The 15409-nt window shown below is 38.6% G+C and overlaps 1 protein-coding gene across 4 annotated transcripts in view; it reads right to left on the bottom strand.

Annotated features, from left to right (window-relative positions):
* vps13b (vacuolar protein sorting 13 homolog B) overlaps positions 1-15409 on the bottom strand; it is a 341198-nt gene that overhangs the window by 56691 nt on the left and 269098 nt on the right. For all 4 annotated transcript variants that reach the window (XM_077598167.1, XM_077598171.1, XM_077598169.1 and 1 more), the window contains exons 41-42: positions 14926-15110; positions 3078-3274 (exon numbers count right to left, since the gene is read on the bottom strand). In XM_077598167.1, the coding sequence (XP_077454293.1) occupies positions 3078-3274; positions 14926-15110 (382 nt within the window). The remainder of the gene's footprint in view (positions 1-3077; positions 3275-14925; positions 15111-15409) is intronic.

The following is a 15409-nucleotide window of genomic DNA, read 5'->3' on the forward strand; positions in this document are numbered from 1 at the left end:
CAAAGTTAGAGGGGGATCAAATTTAATCAAAAAAGACAAATAATCTAAACAAAGGACATATAATGTTTGGAGTATGATTATAATGAAAGTCAGATGTATATTTAGTTTTACACTCTTGTTGTTAGTTTCTTCTTTCTTCTCTTACATGTTTTCTTGGCCCTTCCCTTTCTGCTCATCTAGCCCACTAAGCCACACGAATGTGGGCTTGGCAAATTCTATTCCACTTAAAGTTCCCTAAATCTCAGGAGGAAATAGAGCAAGAAGGAAATAGCTGAATTAGGATGAGAAAAAAAATGCAACAAGAACGTGTGAAGCCCATAAGAAGTCAGAAGGTATTCACTGACATACTGGAGAAGAGAAGCAGTGGTAGTAAGACTGGAAGACCAAACGCATTCTTTTTGAGGTGTTACAAGTTGACCCAACCCTTCTGGCAACTTGTGAGCAAAACCGAAGGGGGCTTTTACTCCTTGTGCTTCCCGTGAGCTTTCCCTCGATTAGATACACTCAAGGTAAGCAGGAAGGAATCCGGATGGGGCCTGACAGGCACTTGGTGTGCTGGGAAATCTCATTAGGCTGATCTGAACGCCTTCCAAATCCACTCCCAACTCCTGCTCACCATATGTGGGACAAGGGACAGATTGCTGACTTTTTGCGCTTAGTTGCCCGGATGAGAGCAGTGTGTCTATTCTCATTCGTACGCAATGTGGATATGAAAACACACAGCACAGTGAAAGTTGATCACAGGGCACAGAAGAGCAACGGAAGGCTAAATTAGTTTATTTACATTGCACTTTTACAACAAATACTGTTGTATCTAGAGCTTCACTAAAAAAAACATGAAAAATGCAATCTGCTAATCCAAAAAAATCTCTCACTCAGTCCTACACCCTCTTTAACACTTCAGCAGCTCTTGTTGAAGGAGGAGATCTAAACTTTTTTCCAGCAAATGATCAAAGATTCCATGATCACAGTGTGCATGACGTTATCAATTCTCCTAACATGCAATCATTCATTTTCCATACTGCTTCTCCTTACAAGGGTTGTGGAGTGATGGAAGCTAGCCCAGCTGACTATGGGCAGGAGGCCTACTGACATGCTAAATTAGAAAGTTAACAAGCATCTTTAGTATGCTTGTAGTTAGACTGGTTCAATTCACCAGTCACATCTAGATCTGCTCCACTTCACGCCTCAAACCAAATCTTTTTTTTGCTCCACATCTCTACGTGCAGACCCCATACTGACGACACATAACCCCTTTGTCATCAGCTTCGTCATCTGTACATCCAGCCATCGTTAAAACAAAAAAGGTTTATCCAGGAGTTTACAGAGGAAATCAGGACAACATCTAAGGAACTGCAGGCATCCTTTTTCTTCAGTTAATGCCAGTGTTCATGATTCGACAATAATAGAGAAACTGGGCAGAAATGGCAGAGTTTCAAGGTGAAAATCCAATCATCACCAATCAGAATATACAGGCTCATCTTACCTTTACTCCAAAACTTCTGAATGATTTTATCATCGTTTGGGAGAATATTATATGGTGTGACAAGACAACATTTAAACCTTTTGGTAGGTGAGTGTTTTGTTGGATCAAAACAGTGGTGGACGTGATGAGGTTCGCGGCATCTTAGCACATTTAGTTCTTGGAGGACCTGCTGTAATTGACGAAACAATTAATTCTGTTTTTAAACAGAAAATGTTGACGGAGAAATGTCTTTCGTGAGTTTGTGACCTCAATCTGAAGCACACCTTGTCTGAAAAATTGAACACCCCTAAATAAATAAAAAATCAGAGACGTTTAAATAACATTTTAGAATCTGTCTGTGAGAATGTGTCCATCCAGGTGATCATTTCTGAGGTCATGGGCAAAGTTCCCTCTAATTTTTCATGGCTGTGCATACAGACAACCTCCCTGAGCACACAGAGGACAAGTGTGTGAGCAACATTATAAATGCTCGCTGTGGGCACACACCGGGATCGCACCTGTCATAAACAGGTGCATGTCTACTGATCTAGTCATAATAAAACTTAATGATTAATATCGACGAATAAAACATCTTAATACATGTCACTGGAATATGCACAAATCTGACTTAAATTTTACCTTATTTTTAACGTCTGTCCTTCTCACTTCTCATTCAAATGACTTTTCTGCTGAATGTGGTACTTGAGACAGTCAAGCATCCATTTATATACAATTTTTTCCATCGGAAAACTCACTTACAACTTTGGCTTCGCTGCATAATTTGCAGGAGACCTTTCTCACCCAATTTCACCACTTGTTCTTCAATTTGCACATACTCTGACAGTCATTCCATTTTAAAAGAACCAGATTTCTTTTTTTTTTTTGGCTTGTTTCGCTATGATAAAATCTTCCATCGAACCGTCATGCTAACCTGCAAATCAAAGGCCGTGTAAGTAAACACGTGACGGGAACCGCATCATATCATTGGCTGGACACAGTGTTAGTCTTGGTTTACAGTTTCTAGTCGTTTATCAGTGACAGACTGCCACTCTCTGAGTTGCATTGCAAAATGGCACAGAAAAAATTGCAATTGTTTGTGACGAAACCCATTGTCAGGTTTGATGGGGTTGATATCAAGTCTCAGTGGACATGTCCAATTCTTATTATTGACGTGTTGCTTGTTGTGAGTAGTGGCACAGTGATGCTGAAACAAACAGGTTTCTCCAAACCACTACAAAGTGGAGGCAGAATATAAAAAATGTCTGGAGAAAGTGTCACTACACACCACTAAGCTCTATGGGTTCAGTTTAGTTTGCTAATGTAAAATTTGGGAGAGGAAATCTATCAAAATGGGTTTGAAAATGTCTGTTTAAAAAAAATAATTCATTTGAAGGGTTCTTTATTTTTCTACCCATACTTACATCAAATCTAAGACAACTACTGTATCTTTTGATAAATAATTGAGTAGCATGTATAGCCATTTATGGAACAATTGACAATTTAGTGAAGTAGATTTTTCCTGGTATAAACAACATCATAAGTGATCTGATATAGTTCTCAATTGGTAAAGTGATGTTTCTCCAGAACAATAATGGGATGAACATTAGTTTACCTTTGCTCATCTCCTGTTTCACTGTTATTATTTAGGACAATTCTCCAAACATCTGAGGCCACCAACTCCTTCTGCTGGTCAGTGAAGCTGAGTTTAGGAAGTTGTAGCTGGCAGGCCCGGCTCTCTGACAGGCTAAATTCCCGATAAAGAACAAAGGCCTGCTGGACCTCATCCCAATACTCTAAGCTGCACGGCACCTGAAAAACAGTGAGAAAATGACATGGTGTTTATTTAATACAGCCTGTGATCAAGACCTCTCATGCCCCAGTAATAATTTGTTGTCACTCCAAATACTGTAGCTCTAGTTTACTTTTTTGGGAGACTAGTTCCCCATCCCCATGCGGAAGCTACTGTTTTTTTCGAGTAAAGTTTTGAAACATAACCATCCTACTATGATACTTTGCACAATGTTCACATCTTATGATTCACCAAGTCAAAAAGCACCCACATTTTTAAACGACAAAACAATACTAACGAGACATAGCATAACTTAACAACAGGCTACCAGACACCATTTGCATAACCGGTAAGTTTTTTTTCCCCACACAGAATAACAATTAGGCTACGTGAGCATTTTCACAGTGCAATGGCTGGCAGGGCTCAAGTCATTTCTTTTACAGGGAGCCAACATTAGCATTCATGTACTGGATCAGTGCTCCTGTGTGAACAAAAAGGCAAATTCTCAGGTTTCACTGACCACCTGCAGAACCCTGCTACTGATGGATCAGTAGTGGCAGGGAGCTCTCAGCAACCCACCTGATAAATGCCAGACACCACGGCATGTAGGTGCGTGTGGAGTGCAGCGGTCTGTGTAAATCAATTTGTTTACTAAAGCTATGGTGTCCCAGGACAATTTGGGACTGTCAAGAGGGCCAATGTCCATATGTGCAGTGCAAAAATTTGTATGTGTGGCTCTGAACCTTGATCAGATGAGGTAACTGTAGTTTACATTGTGTATGAAAAGCCACATAGGGCTTTCTTGAATCAACTTCTCATAATTATAGACGACAGAGTTGTGCACCCGCACCCTTAGCACTTGCCACTTGAGCAGAAACGTAGAGTCTCATAGAATTCCCAGACCTGATTTTCCCAACCTGTTTTATTCTACCTACACACAACAGCTGGAATGATTAAATAATGATCATATACCTTGACAGACACTGCTACATTCCTGTCATGTCCATCTAACCACTTGTACACCTATTTTTGCTGGGCAAAGTCTAATCTTAGTAATTTATTTTGTTCATACCAGCAAAAACAAATAGAAAACAACAGAGATGAAGCAGAAAAACATTTCCATGTCCAGGTGCTCAAAAGCTTTAAAAACATGCCATTTTCAAAAATGTTTCTCATAAAATTATGTGGAAACGGGAGATTTGCACAATAAGCCACTAGGTTGGATTCAAGGTAAGATAAATGGCTAAGTTTATAAAAGAACATATGAACGTCATAATCGATATGCACAGTTTAAACATTCGTTTTTGTGAAGTGGAAGAAAATAGAGTATGTGCAGTGTTAACCTTGCTTGTGTATGTGCCTTATCTGATGAACAATATGTAACTATAAATAAGTCACACACTCTCTACTAGAAGCCATTGAGGACTTATTGATGTAAAGGCTGCCAGGTTATTCATTTTCATTAGTTCAAGTTCCATTTTGGAAGCAGTTCAAATGCCAAGAAAATCGACACATGTTGAGGGCAAGTACTGTAAATATTCAAAATTCTTTATAAATGTCTTTACATCTACAGAGAATGGCTGATCTGAGTTCTATCACTGTCAAGTACTTCAGTTTCTGCCAAACCTCAAACTTTTATTTTGCATGGAGTTACTTGTCTTGGACTGATTGACATATTACAGTCCCTCTGAAGGATAATTAAAAACAGGCGACCTAAAGCAAACACACAGCATGAAGAAATGATTTCAATTTCCACAATGAACCCAGGTGTGATCGCTGAATGAAAGTTCAAGTATGCATGTGCAACTGAAGACTCCCCTAGCTTGTGCTGAGACTCGGACTGCTAACAAACCCTCCACTGTTTTTCATGACTTTTATTAAAAAGATCAACACTGATTAGGCCCTCAGTTCAGTGACTGGTGTCCCTATAAGTAAAAAAAAATCCTCAGTTCACTACATCTTATCTCAGCCGGCAGAAGAATTTAATTGACATCAGCTTGAGCAAATGTTTACTCAGGAGATGAAATTATTTTTTCTCTGAAAATGACCCCCGCTATGCCGTCTCAGGTGGGCTAATACATGTTAACTTTAATCAGTGCAGAAAATCAGGGATCAGATGTAATGCCAAAGTTGTAAAGAGGGACTGTGAAGTTTTTGGTGGATGAGCTTCAAAAACTCCAAATCAAATTAACCACATGAACTGTACAGTAATCCCTCGAATTTCGTGGATAATGTAGACCAGACATGGCCGCGATAATCGAAAAACCATCAAGTAGGAATACACCTATTATTACTACCATGCTATATGTTTTCGCACCTACACAAAAACACAAGTATACAAGTACAGTTATCAAAGTGTATTTATTAGATGTTACAGGTATAGGCATATGAAGACTGCGATGTATTAATATCTAAATATAATCTACATATCATAAAAATGTGAAAACTTTAAATACTGTACTCAGTGAAATTACTGTCAACCTTCACCACTTCGCGATTTCAACATTTGCGGCTTCAGTACATCGCGGTATTTTATGTTAAATATCCAGATCAAAATGTTCATAAAAATGTAAAAATTCACGCTGAAACTTGCAAGAGGAAGACACTTCCATGTCTTCAGGGGAGTGTCACGCAACTCAGCTCCAAAGAAGAAAAATGACATGCACCGGACGGAATCTGTCGCCCCTATCCAGAAATAGAGCTCTCTGAGTGGCTAAGAGCCTCGGGGTAGCAGAGCTGATGGTGGAATTTCCCCGAAATATTTCAAAGTGCAAGCTCCGGGCGGCGAAGACGGCTGGACACAGTGGAGGAGCAAAGTGGAAGTTGAGTTTCCATTTAAGTGCATCGGGCGGTCGCCGTTGCTCTTATCTGAAAATAGAGCTCACTGAGCGGGCTAGATGGCTGGACGGCGCAGAGGAACGAAGTGGAAGTTTAATTTACCCCAAAACAAGGGCAGCAATAAAGATCAAGAACGTGGTCTTAGTACTCTGAGAAATGAGCAAGAAATTTTCAATATGGCTCACAGTTTGAAACAAAGTGTCCCAGAGATTAATGGCAACATGGTCATTGCCATCGAATATGGATATCGTCTTGACAGTGTCATGTCCTTGCACAAAAGCATTGATTTAAAAAAAAAATTAAATCAGAGTATTAAAATGCGTCCAGCCCCACTGGTTTCCTAATAGGATACATTCAATTTTTTTCTTGGAGGTTAAAGAATGTTTACACAGCGTGAGAGAGAGAGTGCACAACTGAGAGTTTATTTGGATGCGGTGACTGTTCAAAATATATATTGTGGTACCCTATTATTTGTTTAACAGGGTGTTCATGAAGCAAGGGTCCACTGTAGGAATAGGAAATGTAGAAATATAGTTAAACTGATGAATTATATAATTCTTGAAAGAATTATATTTTTAAACCAGTGTCAAGTGAGTTTGCTCGTGGCGGTAGGTCTCTCTGACATGCAATAGAATAGGCTGTCAGAAATAAACATGGGATTGAGTAATTTGGGATCAATGGACATGCTAAGTATTGCCACAAATTAATATTATCTCCACATTAAAAAGTACAATGGTACCTCTACTTACAAAATTAATTGGTTCCAGACGTTTTTGTAAATTGGATTTTTCGGAAGTAGAGGCATATTTTACATTGAATTAACACAACCCATTCCAATGTTTTATTAGCCCCGAAACCTTTTAAATTTATAGAAATATACCAATTTTGCATGAAATATGTATGCAAATGTATGTATTTATGTATGCATGAGGAAAAATATATGAAAATTAATTTGATAAAGGCATTAAAATGACGCCAAAATACCATACAAAAAAACAAACTTGAAACTGCCACATTCTATTTTACTCACATCAATATTAAAACAAATAATAAATATCATAATATAATCACACTGAAAAAAACTAACCTCAAGAAACAACGCTGTAACGAACGCGGGTTGGCACAAGAATCAGGAACTCACTGCCAGCCAGAGCTATCAAGGGCCTCTACATATCTATATACAGTGGTACCTCGTCATACGACCGCTCGTCATACAAAATGCTCGTCTTACGGGGGAAATTTCGATCGAATAATTCGCCCGTGATGCGGTCAAAATTTCGTGATGCGACCAAGCCAGGTGGCCATGGCATTTTTTTTTTGCATATCTTTCGTGTATAACAATATCTACGAGCACGGAACGATTAATTCAGACGAGTTTCTCATAGGACCAGGAAACGCACAACGCGCGGGCAAAAAGAGGGCTTTCTGGGTAATGAAGTATACTTGTGCACACAACACCCATAGGCAATGGCAACCTTTCTCAGAATAAAACTTCATTACCCACAATCAATACGTGGGTAAGGTCAACTATTGTATTTCCTGTTATTCTTTCTAAGGAAAGAATCTCCCGCGATCGTTCTTTAAAGACTATTTCTCGTTGGCAAGTGGTCGTGCGTTATCCTATTGTGATGACATTTGTATGCGACATTATCGAAATATATTTTGAAGGGTAGACAAAAACAAACAACTCTTGATGCGTTTGTTTTGAAGAATTCGGCGGAGCGGCCAGGTGGTGTCAACCCGTAGAACTACGTAAGGTAAAAAAGATTACAACAAATTTAGAATTTAGTTTTGTTTGAAGTTACATTAAACGTTGAGTGTCTGTATATAGTTATCCAAGTTAATTTAAATTTGTTTGTTCGTTTACGAGTGCATTGTTGCCGTGGATAAAGCCCCCCCGAACAGCCCTCCCCCCCGCCTCCGTGTATGCCGCTGTCTACCCTCCGCGAAATGTGTCTAATTTTACTCCTATTAAACACATTATTACTATCAAACCACTCGTTATTTATTACTTTGTCGATATATGGCGAATTATAAGAAATAAAACATTTTTTTCAATCCAATATCCTGTTTTTGGTGTTTTTTTCAGAGAGTTGGAACAAATTAATTTGTTTCCCATTCATTTCAATGGGAAACTTCCGCTCGAGTTACGAGAATCTTGTCATACGAGCTCAGTCCCGGAACGGAATAAGCTCGTATCTCGAGGTACAACTGTACAGTTGTGGTCAAAAGTTTACATACACTTGTGAAGAACATAATGTCATGGCTCTTGAGTTTCCAGTTATTTCTACAACTCTGATTTTTCTCTGATAGTGATTGGAACAGATACTTCTTTGTCACAAAAACATTCAACTCCCTCGTGTAATGTCTCTCTGGTCGCAACTCCCTCGTGTAATGTCTCTACGAGCACTGGGCGGAGCGTTGCATTGTTCAGTGTTTTTCCCCCCGTTAGTCAATGCGAATGGCGTAGCTATCGCTAATACGAGAGTTACAAGAGTATATACAACTTCTCGTTGGCAAGTGGTCGTGCGTTATCCTATTATGAGGACATTTGTGTGCATAATTTTGGGAATATTTTGAAGGGAAGACAAAAGCAAACAACCCTCGATAGGTTGCATCTGAAAGTCAGGGTGGAGGTGGGGCAAATAAAGCCAACCCGGGAGAAGAAAGGTATCAAAATTTAAAACAAAATTATAATTAAGTTTAGTGTAAGGTTAAATTAAACTTATTTTTGAGTGTGTCTGGATCGTAATCCAAGTTCATTTAAATTTGACTTGAATTTTACTTGACATCATGGACGCTGTGAAGGCAAGATTAAAATTTGAACAATCCAATGCATTCAAACCGGATGAGAGACTAAAATCGTGTTCTGCTCAACTGTAAACTTTACACAGCATGGTGGACTGTGGAATGAGCAACAATCAAATTCTACACCTTCCAATGTGAAGGAAGCCTTTTTTTCAATTTTTAATTGCAAAAAATATGTTCTAAATATTTAATCAATTATTGCTTTGTTGAATTAACTCCTATATAGTATTATTTTCATATACGATTTAATTGCATTCACAGCTGTGCTTTTTTCTTAATATGCTCTATAAATAACAGAGTCGTCTGTTTTTTTTTTCAGAGGGGACCATTTTTTAAATTTTGATGTACTTTGATGGTATTTTATCAGGTTTGCAAGAAAACTACCATTGAAAATACCCCAAATGTTATTTCCATCAATCTTAGCCCTTTTATGTGCCCATGCAAACATCTGGATAGTTATTACGTGGCAGACTGAATGAAACTAAAATATTGAATGTGTACATTGAAACTCTTACGCTGCTTGGCAAACAACAAGCGGGAGCGCCAGTGGGCAAGTGTTATTATTAGAACCTCGCATCACTACTGGCAAGTCAGTGTATAGGGACTACAGAAGGGGCAGGTATTAACAGAAGGGACGGTGTGACATTAGAATGGCAGTGAGGTGAAAGTTTGACATGCAAAAAAGTAGGTGCAATGAGATCACAAATCCCATCGATGCCAAACTTAAATCAGGTCACACTCTCATTTCTATCTTCTGCATGAAACCGAGGGAATAACTGGATTTCGACACAAAGTCTACCGACTGTATTGCTGCGTTTCTCCGCTCTATGCTTTAGAATAGTCACAGCAACATCTGTATGGGAACAATCACTTTAACCCAAAGTCAAGAATCTGTCAATTTCCATATCCAACTCCCTGGATCCTACCATCTGTGTGAAAAGAACGGAAGCAGTAATATGACTGGGAATAGCAGTAGCTTTTAAATCCCACTGGAGGGCACTGGAACTAGATGGGAAACCACAACCATGTAAATGCAGGGGAACTTGATTTCACAAATATGATCTGCTCTGGGGAAACAGTTCTGAGAATTACAGCATATGGGTCCTCACAACGAGGACCCCTCATCTCTTACCTCTATCTATTCAGTAAATTAGAGACAGCAATGTCAGATGGATTTGTGGGGGTGACAGCGTGAGGATGAGGGAAGTGAAAAATATGGATCGAATTTTGTCCACTAGCAATCACTCAAAAGGAGCCATTTTCAGTGAAACTTTACATGACAGACAGGAATTATAAGACAGCTCTCTTTGCTCCACTATTTCTTTTCCTTTTCCTACGCCTCTCACTTTACATTTCTCAAAATCTATCAGCCTCCATCTCTGTGTGGCTCCATGGTAATTCTAGAGGCCTGAGAAATAATGACTGCCTTGGTTTCCCCACTCACTCTGTAGTGTCTAGATGCAAAGTGAGTTAAATTCTTTTTGGAACAGAAACTGAATCATTAGTGTTTTTTATGGTTGCATTTCCGTCCTTTGACCATTTTCATTTTTTCTGGTCTTGGGAGGAAGTGAAATAATTAAAGCATCTGCACTTTTGCATAAAGTAAGGCTAGCTGCTTGTTGGCCAGAGGCTTGAATCTATTACATCTGGGATCACAGTGACATTTGGCTGATGGTTGAGGGGTCCAGTTCAAATAACCCCCTTGAACCTAACCATTGCGCTCAAACACAACTGACAGACTGATGTGAATATTTGGACACAAGCGTATGGCAATTTTGGCTGTGTGACACTATAAGTAATAGAGCCAATAAATTACGATTACTTCACAATAACATTTTTCAAAAGGTCATGCATTTTTCAAATGGAGTAACATGTTACCCACAGCCTCCTAAATGTTGATTGCCCACAATACTTTCAGTATGTTAAGATAGCTCACTGCTGAAGTCCTTTAGTTTTCAACAATTATCCTGCCTTCTTGCAAAGATACATTTATGACTTTCTCAAGGATTATTACACGGTGGGCTCGATCATATTCAGCAGGTCTACAATGTCTTGTGTGTCTTGTGTCTGTCTTGCTACTGCAACCAAGAAATTTCCCGAATACGCGATGAAATAAAGTTCTAACCTAACCATAATGCAGACACATTCTCACAATTTCACATTACTCAAAGGTGGTTACAGTCTTTGATGGGGACTCAAACCTGCTCCTTTCAACACTTGACTGAAAACATTCAGTTTGTTTAATTCTTTTATTTAAACAATAAATTATTTTAGGCAGGAATATGCCAGACTACAGGGGGATTAAGAGATGTGGAAAACAGATGTTCTTCAACCAAAGGTTGCATCCTGCACTTTATGGCATGAAACTCATTTTCACTCATAACATGCAAGTAGTCCCATGCAGGATAATGATTTGATTAATGTGGTATTTGGGGTATTGGCAGTTGATGTAAAAATGACTTTCATATATATTGGAAGGTTTGTTCTTCTTGAATGGTTTGTATGGTTTGACGCAGAAAATCAGAGACAAACAGTAATACATTTGTTTATCTTAATGAAAGACAGACAGCAGTGAATTGAAAATGTTGTCATAGGTTTATGTATCAAGGGAATAATGGGTTCATAGTGATTGAACATCAGACACCTCAATTCACCCAAATTAGAATGGTCTACACCATTTGGAATTTACTTTAGCCAAACATAAGCGCACCAAATTAACATTATTTAGAAGTTGTTTTATTTGACGGGGCCAAGGTCTGTCTCCCAACTGCCTGCTAATGAGTCTGACGAGTATGACGAGTCCAATTGGGCAGTAAAGATCAGAGGAAACAAAACCAAACAAAACAAAACTTTGATTTACATAAAACAGGAATGTTTTGCACAAGCCAGAAAATCATAACCCCAAACATTTAGAGTAAAAAACAACTAACTGCTTAGGAATCATTAAGGTCAGCCTTGATTTGAATGCTGATGGAAGATGTGTCAACATAGGTTAGGAGCCAAATATTCTATTGGAAGCAGGGTTGTTGTCAAGAAATGACACCGACTAAATGGACAAAAGAAATAGAATTTGGAGTGTTTAAGCATGTCAGGGACTTATTTGACCAGTACCAACTGGTTTTATATAGTATTATACAGCAAACTTTGGGCAAAAGTACTTGATGAATGTATTGTAAACAAAGGATTGACAACAAAAATACTTGCTTTCAGGTCAACAATGCCCATAATTTGACATGGCTTACTATATTTAAAAAATAAAAAATAAATACAAACAGGTGTCACCAAATTGTTTGTGGACATATCACAATATTCCTACTTCAAACTCTGGAAAGATCAACACAATCTCCTGATGATGTTTTTTTGTCTAGACAGTAGCCCTTTCATACTTGGTCTCCTTTTAGCAGAAAGCCTATAATAGTGAAACGTGCTAACACGTTGGTCTCACAGTTCTGGGAAGGTTCAATCCCAGATTCAGATCTTCCTGTGTGGGCCTTGCATGATCTTACCGGACTTGCCAGGGTACTCTGTTTCCTCCAAAACCCCAAAACATGTATGATAGGCTAGTTGAACAAATTTCATTAAAAAAAAAAAACTGAATTGGAGCGAATTGTAGGAAGTGTAAAATACTGCGATTTGAAAATGTGTGCCACACATGAAAGCATTGAGAAATGACGGTATACTAGAAAGTGAGTTGGACCATTAAAATTCACAAAACAAGCGATAAAAGAAAAGATGGGTTATTTCATTCTCCACCAAACCTCAGTAGACTCATTAGTTGCAACATCCTGCCAAAAACATAGTCTCATCTGGGTATAAAGACACCTGCCTCATCACACCAAGGCATGTAAATGACTTTCACAGCTGTCTTAACACTCTATATTACAAGTTAGGAGGGACAGCCAGGCTCTCTGTCATTCAATAACCTGTATGCTAGGTATTTCTTATGACTTGGGTCATTAGAATCTTATTGGCCCAAAGCCCAGATGGGAGAATTCATTTGTGGTTCAATATGAGTAATCTTGAGCAAGGATCAGCGAAGGGACTGATTATCTTTACTCTTTAGGACTTTCGCACCTTTGTTTTAGCAGCACAACTCCAAAATAATGCTAATATTTTCCACACTATAAGGTGTAACTAAAAGAAAATTTTCCCCAAAGCCAGATGTGCACCTTGTAATCCCATAGACTTTATACGTACATAGCACAATATTGGTGAATAAATGTAGGAAAATCCCTTTAGTGCAGCTCCATCTAGTTAATGTATAACACAACTCCTAACCACTACTACTACAGCGCCATCTAGTGGATGTATAACACAATTCCCTACTACTACCACTACTACAGCGCCATCTAGTGGATGTATAACACAATCCCCCACTACTGCAGCGCCATCTAATGGCTGTATAACACTATCCCCCACTACTACTACAGCGCCATCTAGTGGATGTATAACACAATCCCCTACTACTACTACAGCGCCATCTAGTAGATGTATAACACAACCCCCCACTACTACTACAGCGCCATCTAGTGGATGTATAACAGAATCCCCTACTACAGTGGTACCTCGAGATACGAGCTTAATGCGTTCCGTGACTGAGCTCGGAAGTCGATTTTCTCGTAACGCAAACGAACGTTTACCATAGAAATGAACTAAAAACTAATTAATTCATTCCAACCTGGAACCTGCTGCTGCTACTACTACTACTACCTCTACTACTACCAGTACCACTACCACTACCGCTACTACTACTACTTCTACTGCCACTACAACTTCCACTACCACTACCACTAGCACCAGTACTACTACTCCCAGCACCACCACTACGACTCCCACTACTCCCACTACTACCACTACTCCCACCACTAGCACAACTACCACTACCACTACTACCACCACTACCACTACTTCTGCTACTACTACCACCACTAGCACTACTTCTACTACCACCACCAGCACTACTTCTGCTACTACTACCACCACTAGCACTACTTCTACTTCTACTGCTACCACTACTACCACTACTACCACTACTACTACAACTACTACAACTACTACAACTACTACAACTACTACAACTACTACTACTACTACTACTACTGCATCATATAAGCCGGTGTGGGTTGTATATGAGAGAAATTTTAAAATAAAATAAAAACTCTAGCCATTTACTGAAGCTTAAAGTGCGAAAAAAAACCCGGTAATAAATCTTGTGTATTAACACAGTCATTTTACACATTCTAAAAATGTGTCATATGTAAGTACTACATGTCTGTGTATAATGTCAGAGACTAAGCTGTACGTCATTCTATGATATGTCATCTTGGTATGGCCAAGGTCAGCACAGTTGTAAAAACATAGTCAACCACCCACTGTTATGCGATGTAGGAAACCTTTGGGGCTCCTAGCAATAGTTAGCAATGACACACATCAATTAAGGTAATGTCAAAATCAGTCGCAATAACAAGGCGTCACGGAAAACTTAGAAAACCCATAAGGGTGTCGTGTAGCCTTCATAAGTCCTGTATAGTAATGTTATGAACATTTACTGGTCCCAAGACCTAGTTGAGTTGCATGTAGTACTCCAAGAATATGTCCTGTTTTATTTATTAATTTATTTATTTTTTCTCTCTTCCTCCCTACTATTGCCTTATTGATTTTATCTTGTGTTTCTAACAGCAACCTGAACAAGGGACTAAACATGGAAATTAGCCTTTGGCTATAATCTTACATATTTACATGTGTATTGTCTCTTTTTAAATAAATCAATCTCAAGAGGGGAAGATTTCATTCAAAGTGATTTCTTTTTCTTGTGCACCCCTGACTTTATTTGCTGTTGATGCAAAAAGCTTGCATATCAGTAAATCATTTTAAAACTTCAACCAAGGCGAAACACCCACATATCACTAAAACATTCTTAAAGACCGATAGCATGGACTTCTAAATTATTCAAATCGTTGGAAGTTAATGGATTTAAAGATTTTTTGTGTTTTTTTCTTTTTATCAAATGTGTGCATGGTTCTACCTGTAAGGCATCCCCTAGGTCAGCTGTACTGATTTCTGGGTCCTCTGTGGTATTGAACGGAACTGGAGTTATCCTGACGAAAGTAAGGACACGAGGTTCAGGATACCTCCACAACATTAGTCCTGGGCTATCTTCTGTCTCACTGTGGAACACAACCTCATGTGGACCTGGCCATTTTTGGGAACCTGTCAAAATTAAATAAAAAATAAGACACTGCACATGCAGATGGAATATATGTCAACGTACATAATTAAATTAAGGAATAAAACAGTGATTAAAATGTGATCAGATTTGTAAATGTGTAAAATCACAACATTTTGGTTTGAAGGCAAATTTCTAAAAGTAAATTTGCATGTGAAAATTTCTGAAGGTTTCATTATTCATTCATTTTCAGTGTAAGGTGGGAGTTGTTTTATCTTTATTCAACAACAGAGTAACAGAAACACTTCTTAAAACCATCATCTTTTATGTTCTTTTTTATTAA

The sequence above is a fragment of the Stigmatopora argus genome, chromosome 4 (genome assembly GCF_051989625.1).
Source record: "Stigmatopora argus isolate UIUO_Sarg chromosome 4, RoL_Sarg_1.0, whole genome shotgun sequence".
NCBI classification, from domain to species: domain Eukaryota; kingdom Metazoa; phylum Chordata; class Actinopteri; order Syngnathiformes; family Syngnathidae; genus Stigmatopora; species Stigmatopora argus.